This window comes from Hemiscyllium ocellatum, chromosome 22 (assembly GCF_020745735.1).
Source record: "Hemiscyllium ocellatum isolate sHemOce1 chromosome 22, sHemOce1.pat.X.cur, whole genome shotgun sequence".
In the NCBI taxonomy this organism is placed as follows: domain Eukaryota; kingdom Metazoa; phylum Chordata; class Chondrichthyes; order Orectolobiformes; family Hemiscylliidae; genus Hemiscyllium; species Hemiscyllium ocellatum.
This window is the reverse complement of record NC_083422.1, coordinates 59,633,579-59,645,678: the sequence shown is the minus strand read 5'-3', so window position 1 is coordinate 59,645,678 and position 12,100 is coordinate 59,633,579. Positions and strand designations below refer to the sequence as shown.

The window sequence follows — 12,100 nt, the reverse complement described above, 5'->3', positions numbered from 1 at the left end:
TTGTTTGAGTATCGTCATTTTCAGACCAGACCTGCAATGTTGAAATGTGCTCCTTTGACATTTCTGAGTTCAGGGGCGTTTAGTCAGCTGTATGGCTGAAGAGTTTAGTTAAGAACATCAGCTGTTTAGACACTTCAGTCACAACTTTGCTCATTGGGAAGCCATAGTGGAGCTTCGGCAGGCAGAGAGAGATGCTATTTTCAACAGCTGGTTAAATATTTGGCGGATCTTGCAGAGTTTCTAATTCAATGTCTTCCTATTTGTTCAGGGTCCAGGGAGTGAGCTTTTTTGACCTTGAATACCATAAAAAGACCAACATTGATTTGATAGGCTGTTTCCTAGCATTCACCCCTCCGTGCGAAAGGAAATGAAGCACATGCCATTGAGATGTCTCGGGACTGAACTGGATTTCATCCTTCCCATCATTCCAAAGGCATTGAAGACTTCAGGAAATCTCTGACAGGAAGTTGCTTCCATCTTTTTGTATTCATTAAAACTTTGTGTAGACCATGCTCATCATTAAATGATGACATGCCTGGTCTTTAAGAAGACAAAATTATTCTCCTGACTATTACTTCTCTGCTTCCAATTTAATTTGAAGATATGTAGTTCCTGTTAAAAAAAGGCCTGGAACATGTGCTTTTGGAAAACTGAATCTTTTGTGCAATGCTTATTTTTAAATCTCAAAACCACTATCATTTCTGATGAAAAGGTTGGTTCAGATATTGGTTTACTAGAAATCTGATAGTTACAACTTTAGTAAGGCATGCTGTTCATTTGCTTTGTATCCGTCCAATTGCTCTTTCTGCCTTGGAGTTGCTGATCTTCCCCACCTGTTTCCTTTGCTGTTTGCTTTGAGGATTGTGGGAAGGTGAACCTACGTCTAAATTGCGGATGTTTGAGGCACTCAGTGATGAAATAACCCAAGGAATTATTTCCTAGTGGTTTAGAAGAATTATTTTTCTCAACATTTTACATTTAGGACAGCTAAAGAGCAAGATTTCAGATTTTATGACTTGACTTGTGGATAGTCAGAATACCAATTCAAATTCTGAATCGATCTGGCTACACCCATACCGAAAACAAAACCACAAATGTTTCCTCTTGGCAGACTACCAATTCAAGGAAATGTTCATTTTTCCATCAATCACTGATGAAAATGCAATGATATTAAAAATGTATATCTCAATAACTGCTACCACTGAAATAGTTTACAATAGTTTGCATGAGATCAGATATTTCAAATCAATTATCCAGGAAACAAATTATAAATTACTCTGAATTAAAAAGCTGGTTTTAATCATGATCAATTGCAGTAAATCTAGTAGATGGGAAAATAACAGTTATTAAGATCATTTCTTGGTATTTATTTGTCATTTCAAAGTTTTATTGCCTCATTGTAGATACTTTAGAGCAGTTAAAACTGAAATGTTAAATAATTCAGAAATATTTCACTTCCTTAATTATAATGAGATTATAAACGAATCTATAACAAAATATATCACATACCAAATTGTGTACTCCTGTACTCTCAGCTGCCTCAATGTGATTCAAGCAGTCACTTGACGATGAGCAATATTTAAAGACTAAATCGTCTCATGACCAGTGAATTAGGTTGGGTGGAATTTTGTCACCTCTTGCCTATTTGTCAGATTTTCTTAAGGGTAGTAAACTAACTGATCCAAAAGTCTTCAGTTCCCCATTAAATTTGAAATTGTAGGAAAGAAATGGGTGAGTTAGTGATGGCTAAATGGGTTAGTAAGTCTCTGGTAACATAGAATATAGAAGGCCATTTATCCCATCGAGTCTACACCGACACTGAAGAGCATCCCATCCTGATCCATCCCTGCATTTCCCATGGCACCTAGTCCACACATCCCTGGACTTAATGGATAACTTGGCATGGCCAATCCACCTAACCTGCACATCTTTGGACTTTGGGAGGAATCCCATGCAGATGCAGAGAGAATGTGCAAATCCCATACAGTCAGTCACCCAAGGCTGGGATCAAACCCAGTTCCTGGTGCTGTGAGGTAGCTGTGCTCACCATGGAGGAGCTGTGCCACACCTGTCTGAGTAACCTGGCTGGTATGGACAGAGGAGAGGTTGATCTGATTGTGTCTAATGATGTGACCATCCCCATTTTCACTCTTCCCAAAATGAGCTCCGTTAAAGTAATTCCTTTCTCAGCCAATCAACCCCATTTTGTTTTTTACTTCCTTCTTCGAAATAGACACCAACAGCCAGGGAGAAATGGCGAGAAGGGCAGGAGGTCAACATTGACCAAGATTCTGTCTGATAAATGATGGGGAATGGGTCAACGATAGCCTTCATTAAACGGCAAACAGGGCCACAGCTTGTAGTGCCTGCACATAGACAGCTAAGGGTGGAGGTGGGAGGCTATCATCTAAACTGTCTTGCTCCTCCAGAGACTGCAGAGTAACTCACCGGGAGATGCATGATCGAAATGCATGCAGAGGTGAGGAATTGGGCTATTTCCAAGACAATGCCCAATAATGTTTTTGAGAAAAGTCTATTCATGTCCACTTGATTTTAATACCGGGTTTGTGTTTTAATACTGGGAAAGAATACAGCAAAGAGACAGAGCAGGGGAGAAAGTGCCATACAGGGAAGGAAATTAATTTCAACATTTCAAATCAATGGAAATGTTTTAGGTATTTACTTTTGGAATCCAGAGTTAATGTTACCACAATAAAGTTGCTGCTAATTCATAAGAACATAGAACTGGGAGCAGGAGGAAGCCATTTAGCCCATCGACCCTGCCATTTAATGTGATCATGGCTGATCTCACCATGGGATTAACTTCACTCTCCTGCTCAATCTCTCCAACGCTTCAACTCATTACTAATAAAATTCTATGTATCTCTTCCTGAAATATACTCTATGTCCTGGCATCCACTGCACTCTGTGGGAATGAATTCCATAGACTTACGACCATTTGAAAGAATTAAATTCTCCTCACCTCTGTTTTAGATCTGCTGCTGCTTATCCTAAAACTGTAACCTCTCATTCTAGATTACCCTACATGAGGAAGCATCCACTATATTGTGTCAATCCCCCTTGAGACTCTTATATTCCTCTCGTTCTTGTAAGCTTCACCGAGTATGTGCCTAAACTCCATTGAGTATGTGTCTAAACTCCCTCGGGTATGTGTCTAAACTCCACTAAGTATGTGCCTAAACTCCACCGAGTATGTTTCTGATCTCCACCGAGTATGTGCCTAAACTGCTCAATCTCTGTTCGTGAGACTAACTCCTCATCTCTGGGATTATTTGGAATAGTGAGTGATTAAAGTTGGCATTTGCCATCAATATCAAGTGGCCGCTGATTTTTCACAAATCCTATTGTCATTGTCCATTGACTTGTGTAACATTCCCAAGATTTTTTATTTTATAAGAAATAATATTGACCTCGTGCGTGAAAGGACAGTGTGATTCAGTGCGGAAGAGATCAGGCACAATGTACATTATGTTGCCAATTGTTGATAAGCCTATTTTAATTTCTTTTATTTATCGTATTTTCTAATTAAGTTGTGCAGAGATGTTATTCCACAATTCTGGAGCAGATGGGACTTGAACTTGAACCTCTTGGCCCCGGGGGTAGACGCATTAGCACTGCACTACAAAAGGACGATAAGCCTGTTTTATATTGATGGCAAAGATTAATTTGTATTTCCCTGTCGTTTAGGGTTACTGTGGTCCTAAAACTATTCCTACTTGTCTTGTAGTTTAAGCTCCATTCTATAGAATTGAAGCTACGACTGATGCTTGAGTTATTTGTTTCAGTATTGCACAGTGAGGTAAAAAGATGCACCATCAGCTGGCCTCCATCAAATCCAAAGAACAAAGGATTTTTGATGACTACTGATTGAACTACTCAAATGCAAAGAGATTGTTTTCCTCGGGTCCAAATCAAAGAGAACAGGTATTATCAAAAGACCCCAATACAAACCATTTTCAGGAATATTCCAAATAGTGGAAAGATTGCCTATATAGTCCATCCAGAATCTCAACCAAGGTTATAGGTCCCACAAGATAAAGGGGTGCAAGTTTAAAAGGCTGAGATGAGGAGGCATTTCTTCTGTCAGTGTCCAGAGTCTTTGGAACTCCTTGTCATCATGAGCTGTAGGGGCAGAGTCCTTGTGTATATGTAAGGCTGAGAGAGATAGACTCTTGATCAGTCGGGGAATCAAGGATTATGGGGGAAAATGCAACAAAGTAGATGAGAGGAATGTCAGATCAGCCATGACCCAGTTGAATGGTGCAGCAGTTGTGAGGGGCTGAATGGCCTACTCCTCTTATTTCACATGGTCTTAGTTTCTGAGCCCCTTTCTTTAAAAAAAGGTATTTTGTTAAAAGTCCTGACTTCAGAGGCTACCTTTACCAGTCTGTGATGAGCATTACATCAGTAACGCGGCAGAAAAACGCTTGCTATTTGATGGTATTAATGACACACTTACCTAGAGTAAGGTGAGCAGTGGAGACAATGATCTGAACACCAGGCTTGAGCTCAAACTGAACCCGATTCTGATTCAGTGCATTAATCACCAGGTCTAAAATCTGAGGGAGAAACAATAATGTGAGATCTCTCCATATTCATACTGTGGCATCAACTACACAGTTACCAATAAACTAACCAAGTTAAGGAGGAGTATGTGAGGATTACCAAGTTAACAAAAGATCAGTGAAGCAGGATTCTAAGGGTGCTCCTATTTGTACATAATTCTGCTCCCATATACATAGATAGATAGAAAAATACAGCGCAGTACAGGCCCTTCGGCCCTCGATGTTGAGCCGACCCAAGCCCACCTAACCCACACTAGCCCACTATCCTCCATATGCCTATCCAATGCCCGTTTAAATGCCCATAAAGAGGGAGAGTCCACCACTGCTACTGGCAGGGCACTCCATGAACCCACGACTCGCTGAGTAAAGAATCTACCCCTAACATCTGTCCTATATCTACCACCCCTTAATTTAAAGCTATGCCCCCTCGTAATAGCTGACTCCATACGTGGAAAAAGGTTCTCATGGTCAACCCTATCTAAACCCCTAATCATCTTGTACACCTCTATCAAGTCACCCCTAAACCTTCTTTTCTCCAATCATACACAGTACGTACACGGTACAATCATATTCTGTAAGGTTTTTACTGACTTGGTCTTTTTATCTCATCTTCACCTATCCAGCAGTCTGCCACTGGGACCCTTCAGTTACAAGAGATCACACCATCATCATTTCATAACTATCTGTACAGCCATAAAAAACACAGAAACTCCAAATCAGCAACTGAAAAGGGATTGATGCTAAATGATTAATTATAGAACAGAAAACAGGAAGATACGACTTGTTACACTTGCTTCAGGACACTGTGATTTGCACTGATAGCAAATGATTCATTTTGCAGGATAGAATCAAGCAGAACTAAAAGAGACTGCACTGGCTGTTTGAAAGAGTTATTCAATAAAAGTAGCTCTTCCCTGCTTCATTACTATTAAATTGGAAATATTTCCTGCTCAAATTGAGCGCAGATGTTCGCAGGTAAAAGGACGGCTGGAAAATGGGAAGCCTTCAGAAATGACATAACAAGAATCCAGAGAAAGTATATTCCTGTCAGGGTGAAAGGGAATGCTGGATGACTAAAGAAATTGAGGGTGTGGTTAAGAAGAAGAAGGAAGCATATGTCAGGTATAGACAGGATAGATCGAGGGAATCCTTAGAAGAGTATAAAGGAAGGAGGAGTATACTTAAGAGGGAAATCAGGAGGGCAAAAAGGAGACATGAGATAGCTTTGGCAAATAGAATTAAGGAGAATGCAAATGGTTTTTACAAATACATTAAGGACAAAAGGGTAACTAGGGAGAGAATAGGACCCCTCAAAGATCAGCAAGGCGGCCTTTGTGTGGAGCCACAGAAAATGGGGGAGATACTAAATGAATATTTTGCATCAGTATTTACTGTGGAAAAGGATATGGAAGAAATAGACTGTAGGGAAATAGATGGTGACACCTTGCAAAATGTCCAGATTACAGAGGTGGAAGTGCTGGATGTCTTGAAACGGTTAAAAGTGGATAAATCCCCAGAACCTGATCAGGAGTACCCGAGAACTCTGTGGGAAGCTAGAGAAATGATTGCTGGGCCTCTTGCTGAGATATTTGTATCATTGATCATCACAGATGAGGTGCTGGAAGACTGGAGGTTGGCAAATGTGGTGCCACTGTTTAAGAAGGGCAGTAAAGACAAGCCAGGGAACTATAGACCGGTGAGCCTGACCTCAGTGGTGGGCAGGTTGTGGGAGGGAATCCTGAGGGACAGGATGTACATGTATTTGGAAAGACAAAGACTGATTCAGGAGAGTCAACATGGCTTCATGCATGGGAAATCATGTCTCACAAACTTGATTGAGTTTTTTGAAGAAGTAACAAAGAGGATTGATGAGGGCAGAGCAGTGGAAGTGATCGATATGGTCTTCAGTAAGGCATTTGACAAGGTTCCCCATGGGAGATTGGTTAGCAAAGTTAGATCTCACGGAATACAGGGAGAACTAGCCAATTGGATACAGAACTGGCTCAAAGGTAGAAGACAGAGGGTGGTGGTGGAGGGTTGTTTTTCAGACTGGAAGCCTGTGACCAGTGGAGTGTCACAAGGATCGGTGCTGGGTCCTCTACTTTTTGTCATTTACATAAATGATTTGGATGTGAGTAGGTAAGTTTGGATGTAAGAGGTACAGTTAGTAAGTTTGCAGATGACACCAAAATTGGAGGTGTAGTGGACAGTGAAGAAGGTTACCTCAGATTACAACAGGATCTTGATCAGATGGGCCAATGGGCTGAGAAATGGCAAATGGAGTTTAATTTAGAAAAACGTGAGGTGCTGCATTTTGGGAAGCAAATCTTAGCGGGACTTATACACTTAATAGTAAGATCCTAGGGAGTGTTGCTGAACAAAGAGACCTTGGAGTGCAGGTTCATAGCTCCTTGAAAGTGGAGTCACAGGTAGATAGGATAGTGAAGGTGGCATTCGGTATACTTTCCTTTATTGGTCAGAGTATTGAGTACAGGAGTTGGGAGGTCATGTTGTGGCTGTACAGAACATTGGTTTGGCCACTGTTGGAATATTGCGTGCAATTCTGGTCTCCTTCCTATCGGAAAGATGTTGTGAAACTTTGAAAGGGTTCAGAAAAGATTTGCAAGGATGTTGCCAGGGTTGGAGGATTTGAGCTATGGGGAGAGGCTGAACAGGCTGGGGCTGTATTCCCTGGAGCATCAGAGGCTGAGGGCTGACCTTATAGAGGTTTATAAAATCATGAAGGGCATGGATAGGATAAATAGACAAAGATTTTTCCTGAGGTGGGGGAGTCCAGAACTAGAGGGCATAGGTTTAGGGTGAGAGGGGAAAGATGTAAGAGACCTAAGGGGCAACTTTTACATGCAGAGGGTGGTGCATGTATGGGATGAGCTGCCAGAGTAAGTGGTGGAGGCTGGTACAATTACAACATTTAAAAGACATCAGAATGGGTATATGAATAGGAAGGGTTTAGAGAGATGTGAGCCAAGTGCTAGCAAATGGGACTACATTAGGTTAGGATATCTGGTCAGCATGGACGAGTTGGATCGAAGGGTCTGTTTCCATGCTATACATCTCTATGACTCTATATGTTGTAATTGTCCCAATCTCCACCACTCCATTCCATGCCCACAGAGAGTGGTGTAGCTCATTCCATACATGCACCACCCTCTGGGTGAAAAAGTTGCCCATTAAGTCCCTTATATGTCTTTCCCCTCTCACCCTAAACCTATGCCCTCTTGTTCTGGACTCCCCAACCCTAGGGAAAAGACTTTGTCTATTTACCCTATCCATGCCCCTCATGATTTTGTAAACCTCTATAAGGTCACCCCTCAGCCTCCGACGCTCCAGGGAAAACAACCCCAGCCTGTTCAGCATCTTCCCAGAGCTCAAACCCTTCAACCCTGGCAACATCCTTGTAAATCTTTTCTGAGCCCTTTTAAGTTTCACAACATCCTTCTGATAGGAAGGAGACCAGAATTGCACATAATATTCTAAAAGTGGCCAAACTAATGTCCTGTACAGATGCAACATGACCTCCCAACCCCAGTACTCAATGTTCTGACCTATAATCTTCTTCACTATCCTCTCTATCTTTGACTCTACATTCAAGGAGCTATGGACCTGCACTCCAAGGTCTCTTTGTTCAGCAACACACCATCGGACCTCACCATTAAGTGTGTAGGGCCTGCTCAGATTTGATTTCCCAAAATGCAGCACTTCACATTTATCTAAATTAAACTCCATCTGCCACTTCTCAGGTCATTGGCCCATCGCTTGCCTTCAATTTACACCACACGCAAAATCCTTTCAGCAGTGAAAAGAAACTCAAAGAACTCCAGATGCTGGAAGTCAGAAACAAAAACAGAATTTGCTGGAGAAACTCAGCAGGTCTGGCAGGATCTGTGGAGAGAAAGTAGAATTAACATTTCAGTCAAGTAACCCTTCTTCAGAATGGCTGCAGCTCAGGAAAGATTGGCTTTTATGCTGAAGATGGAGTGGAGAGAAGAGGGAAGAGAAAACAATTAGGTGGAGATGGAGTCCAGAGAGAGAGAGACAGAGAGAGACAGAGAGAGAGAGACAGAGAGAGAGAGAGAGAGAGACAGAGAGAGAGCAGTTAGACAGACAAAGGAATGGGCAATACCTGTAACTGCTAATGGGGACCATTAGTAAGTGACAATGGATTGTTTGTGGTGACAGCTCATGTATTGACAAGGCCTGGTGTGGGGGTAGGAAGATGGGAGAAGGTGCTCAAGTCCTAAAATTATTAAACTCAATACTGAGTCCTGAAGGCTATAGGGTCCCCATGCGGAAAATGAGATATTGTTTGTCTAGCTTGTGCTGAGTCTTGCTGCAGCACTGTCGCCAGTCTGAGACAGAGATACTGGCCGGGGACAGGGTGGTAGCAGGCAACTAGAAGCTCAGGGTCTTTTTTTGAGGAGAGAATGTTGATGTTCTGTGAAGTGGTCACACTGTCTATGTTTTGTTCCCCCAGTGTAGAGGAGACCACACTGTGAGCAGCGAATGCAGTAGACTGGATTGTGGGAAGTGCAGGTAAAGTGCTGCTTCACCTGGACAGTGTGTTTGGGCCCTTGGATACTGAGGAGGGTGGAGGGAAATAGGCAGGTGTAACACCTTCAGTGGTTGCAGGGGAAGGTGCCGTGGGGCTGTGGGGGTTGCTATTGGGAGTGAAGGAAGAGTGGACCAGGGTGTCCCGGAAAGAATGGTTCCTGCGGAAAGTTGACAGGAAAAAGGAGGGGAATATTGTCTGATGGTGAGATCCTGCTGAGTGTGGTAGGATTGGTGGCTAATGACCCTCTGAATGTGGATGCTGGTGGAATGATAGGTAAGGACAAGGGGGATCTCATTGCTGTTGTGGGAGGTAACAGAGGGGGTGAGGGCAGAGGTGTGGGAGAAGGGTCAGATCTGGCTGAGGGCCCTGTCAATTACAGTGCCAGGGAATTTGCAGCTGAGGAAGAAAGTGGACATTTTGGAGGCCTCCTTATTGAAGTTTCCATCATTGGAACAGATGCCACGGAGACAGAAGAACTGGAAGAATGGAATAAATGTTTACAGGAAGTACGGTATGAGGCTGTAGAGTCAAGGAGTTGATTGCTTTGTCTGTTAACTGTTGCTCTCCCTGTCTGGACTCACTCTCCATCCATTGTATACTCCTCTACCCTCCCCAAACACAACTTCGGCAACCTTTCTCCAGCTACAAACAGTTCTGAGGAAGGGTCACAGGACCTGAAACTTTGACTTCTCTCCATTGATGCTGCCAGACCTGCTGTGCTTTTCCAGAAATTTCTGTTTGTGCCCATTTCAGCAGTCAGTTGGTTAGCATTATTCTCAAATTCCTGATGAAGGGCTTTTGCCCGAAATGACGATTTTCCTGCTCCTTGGATGCTGCCTGACCTGCTGTGCTTTTCCACCGCCACAGTCTCAACAGTTACACTCAAATTTGTCAAGAATACTAACTCATTCAGCTCAATAGTTCATTATTGAGATAGTTAATGGGCTCCCACATGAAATGAATTAGAATAGATTAAATAAATAAAGCCTTTTAGCTGTGGTTGTGTACTGTTGATTTGTAACAGTGCTGAACATGTTTCCTGCATTACTAGACTTTCACTGCATGTATTTTTTTGGAATGAATTACCAGGAAAGGGCACTGAAGCGGACAGCATAAATGTATGCATGCTAGATGATTTGCAATGAAAAAGAGTTATAGCGAATGTATGAATAGGTGGAAGGAATCACATTATGAACTGGCATTTCTTTCCCAGGTCCCAAGCCTATTTCTATTCTTACGCTCATGCACTCAAATGTATATTCATCAGAAGTTGCAGAAAATCAAGAACAATTTTGCTCATTATTAATTGACAAACTCATCAGTTTTTTTGGGTCAGACTTTCATTGACAGTTATCAGTTGAACAAACAGACTAATAATGCAATAATTTATGATGTTATCGATATTCGAGTAGAGTTCATCCTGTTTCACAATAATATCGAAAAGGCAGATTACATTTTGTAAAACTAAAGTATTAATTCAAATAAAATCATCGTAAAGAATATTCTTGAGCACCTCATTTAAACTTAATGTAATAAAACCTGAATATGTCGTGTTTCATGTGGCAAAGTCTGTTTTGTTAATAGCCCAATTGTCACATGTAAATTGTTTTAAATAAATTTTCTTTAATTATTTTTAAAATATTTAATTAAACAACCTGTTAGGAAATTCAAGATATGTTTTACAGATCAAACAAATCTAATCTGAATGTTTAAATTAGGTAAAATGATTATTTTTAACAGTTATAATTCCATTGTAAGCTTCATCTCTGAGTTTCATCCCAGGTGCTGGTTAGAGGAGGGTTTGTTTTTAAAAAGGTACATGTACATTTTAGATCAAATTAACATTTGCAAATAATGCATTTTCTCCAAAAGATCAATAGATAACTATCCAAAAGATAATTCAATAAGTATTATGCTTGGAATATTATCAGTTGGATTTGAGAGGGAAAATTGTTATTTAATTCAATTAATTGACAGATTGAAATATAAATGCAATAAAAATGATGTTTCCAGATCTACATTTTCATAGCTATGAAAATAGTTTTTTGTGTCATGGTGATTTTCAGAGAGATGTGCTGTCATCAGGGGGAATAGCACTAATGCTGGGAAACCAGAAAAATTGGAACATAGGGAATGCTGCCTATGAAAAGCAAGCTGTCACCAACAGGCTTACAACAACCTGTCACAGAGCCCCTCAGGGTATTCCCTCAGCACCAACATTAATCTGAAAGTGGTTAATTCCATAGTGATCATAGAATCCCATAGAAATGTGGAAGCAGGCCATTCGGCCCATCGAGTCCACACCAACCCTCCAAACAGTATCCCACCCAGACTCAACCACCCCCCTACCCTATCCCGGTAAGTCTACATTCCCACAGCTAACCCACCCCTAGCCTACACATTCCTGAACACTATGGGTGATTTCCCATGGCCAATCCACCCTAACCTGCACATCTTGGGACTGTGGAAGGAAATTGGAGCACCCGGAGGAAACCCACGCAGACGCAGAGAGAATGTACAAACTCCACACAGACAGTTGCTTGAGGGTGGAATCAAACCCAGGTCCCTGGTGCTGTGAGGCAGCAGTGCTAACCACTGAGCCACTGTTTAAGTTGAATCACCCTCTGTATAAAAGTGACAAGATGATTCTGTGAAGTGACAGATGGTAAATGGAAATACAGAAGCAAGATAGAACAGGCTTCACTGGAGCCTGTTTCAGGTATCTGATAATGCTGTCTAGCTATTAAATTGCTATACAAATACTAAAGCTGGGAGAAAGTGAGGAGTGTAGATGCTGAAGATCAGAGTCCAAGACTGTGGTGCTGGAAAAACACAGCCGGTCAGGATGGAGATCTTGATGAAGAGCTTATGCTCAAAATGTTGACTCTCCTGCTCCTCAGATGCTGCCTGAGATACTGAAGCTGCTCAAGCTCACTTTTCC

At 41.7% G+C, this 12,100-nt stretch overlaps 1 protein-coding gene across 1 annotated transcript in view; it reads right to left on the bottom strand.

Moving 5' to 3' along the window:
* The window catches only part of LOC132826396 (VPS10 domain-containing receptor SorCS1-like), an 815,604-nt gene that overhangs the window by 38,247 nt on the left and 765,257 nt on the right, over positions 1 to 12,100 (bottom strand). The window contains exon 25 of the mRNA XM_060842288.1: positions 4,481 to 4,580. Within this exon, the coding sequence (XP_060698271.1) occupies positions 4,481 to 4,580 (100 nt within the window). The remainder of the gene's footprint in view (positions 1 to 4,480; positions 4,581 to 12,100) is intronic.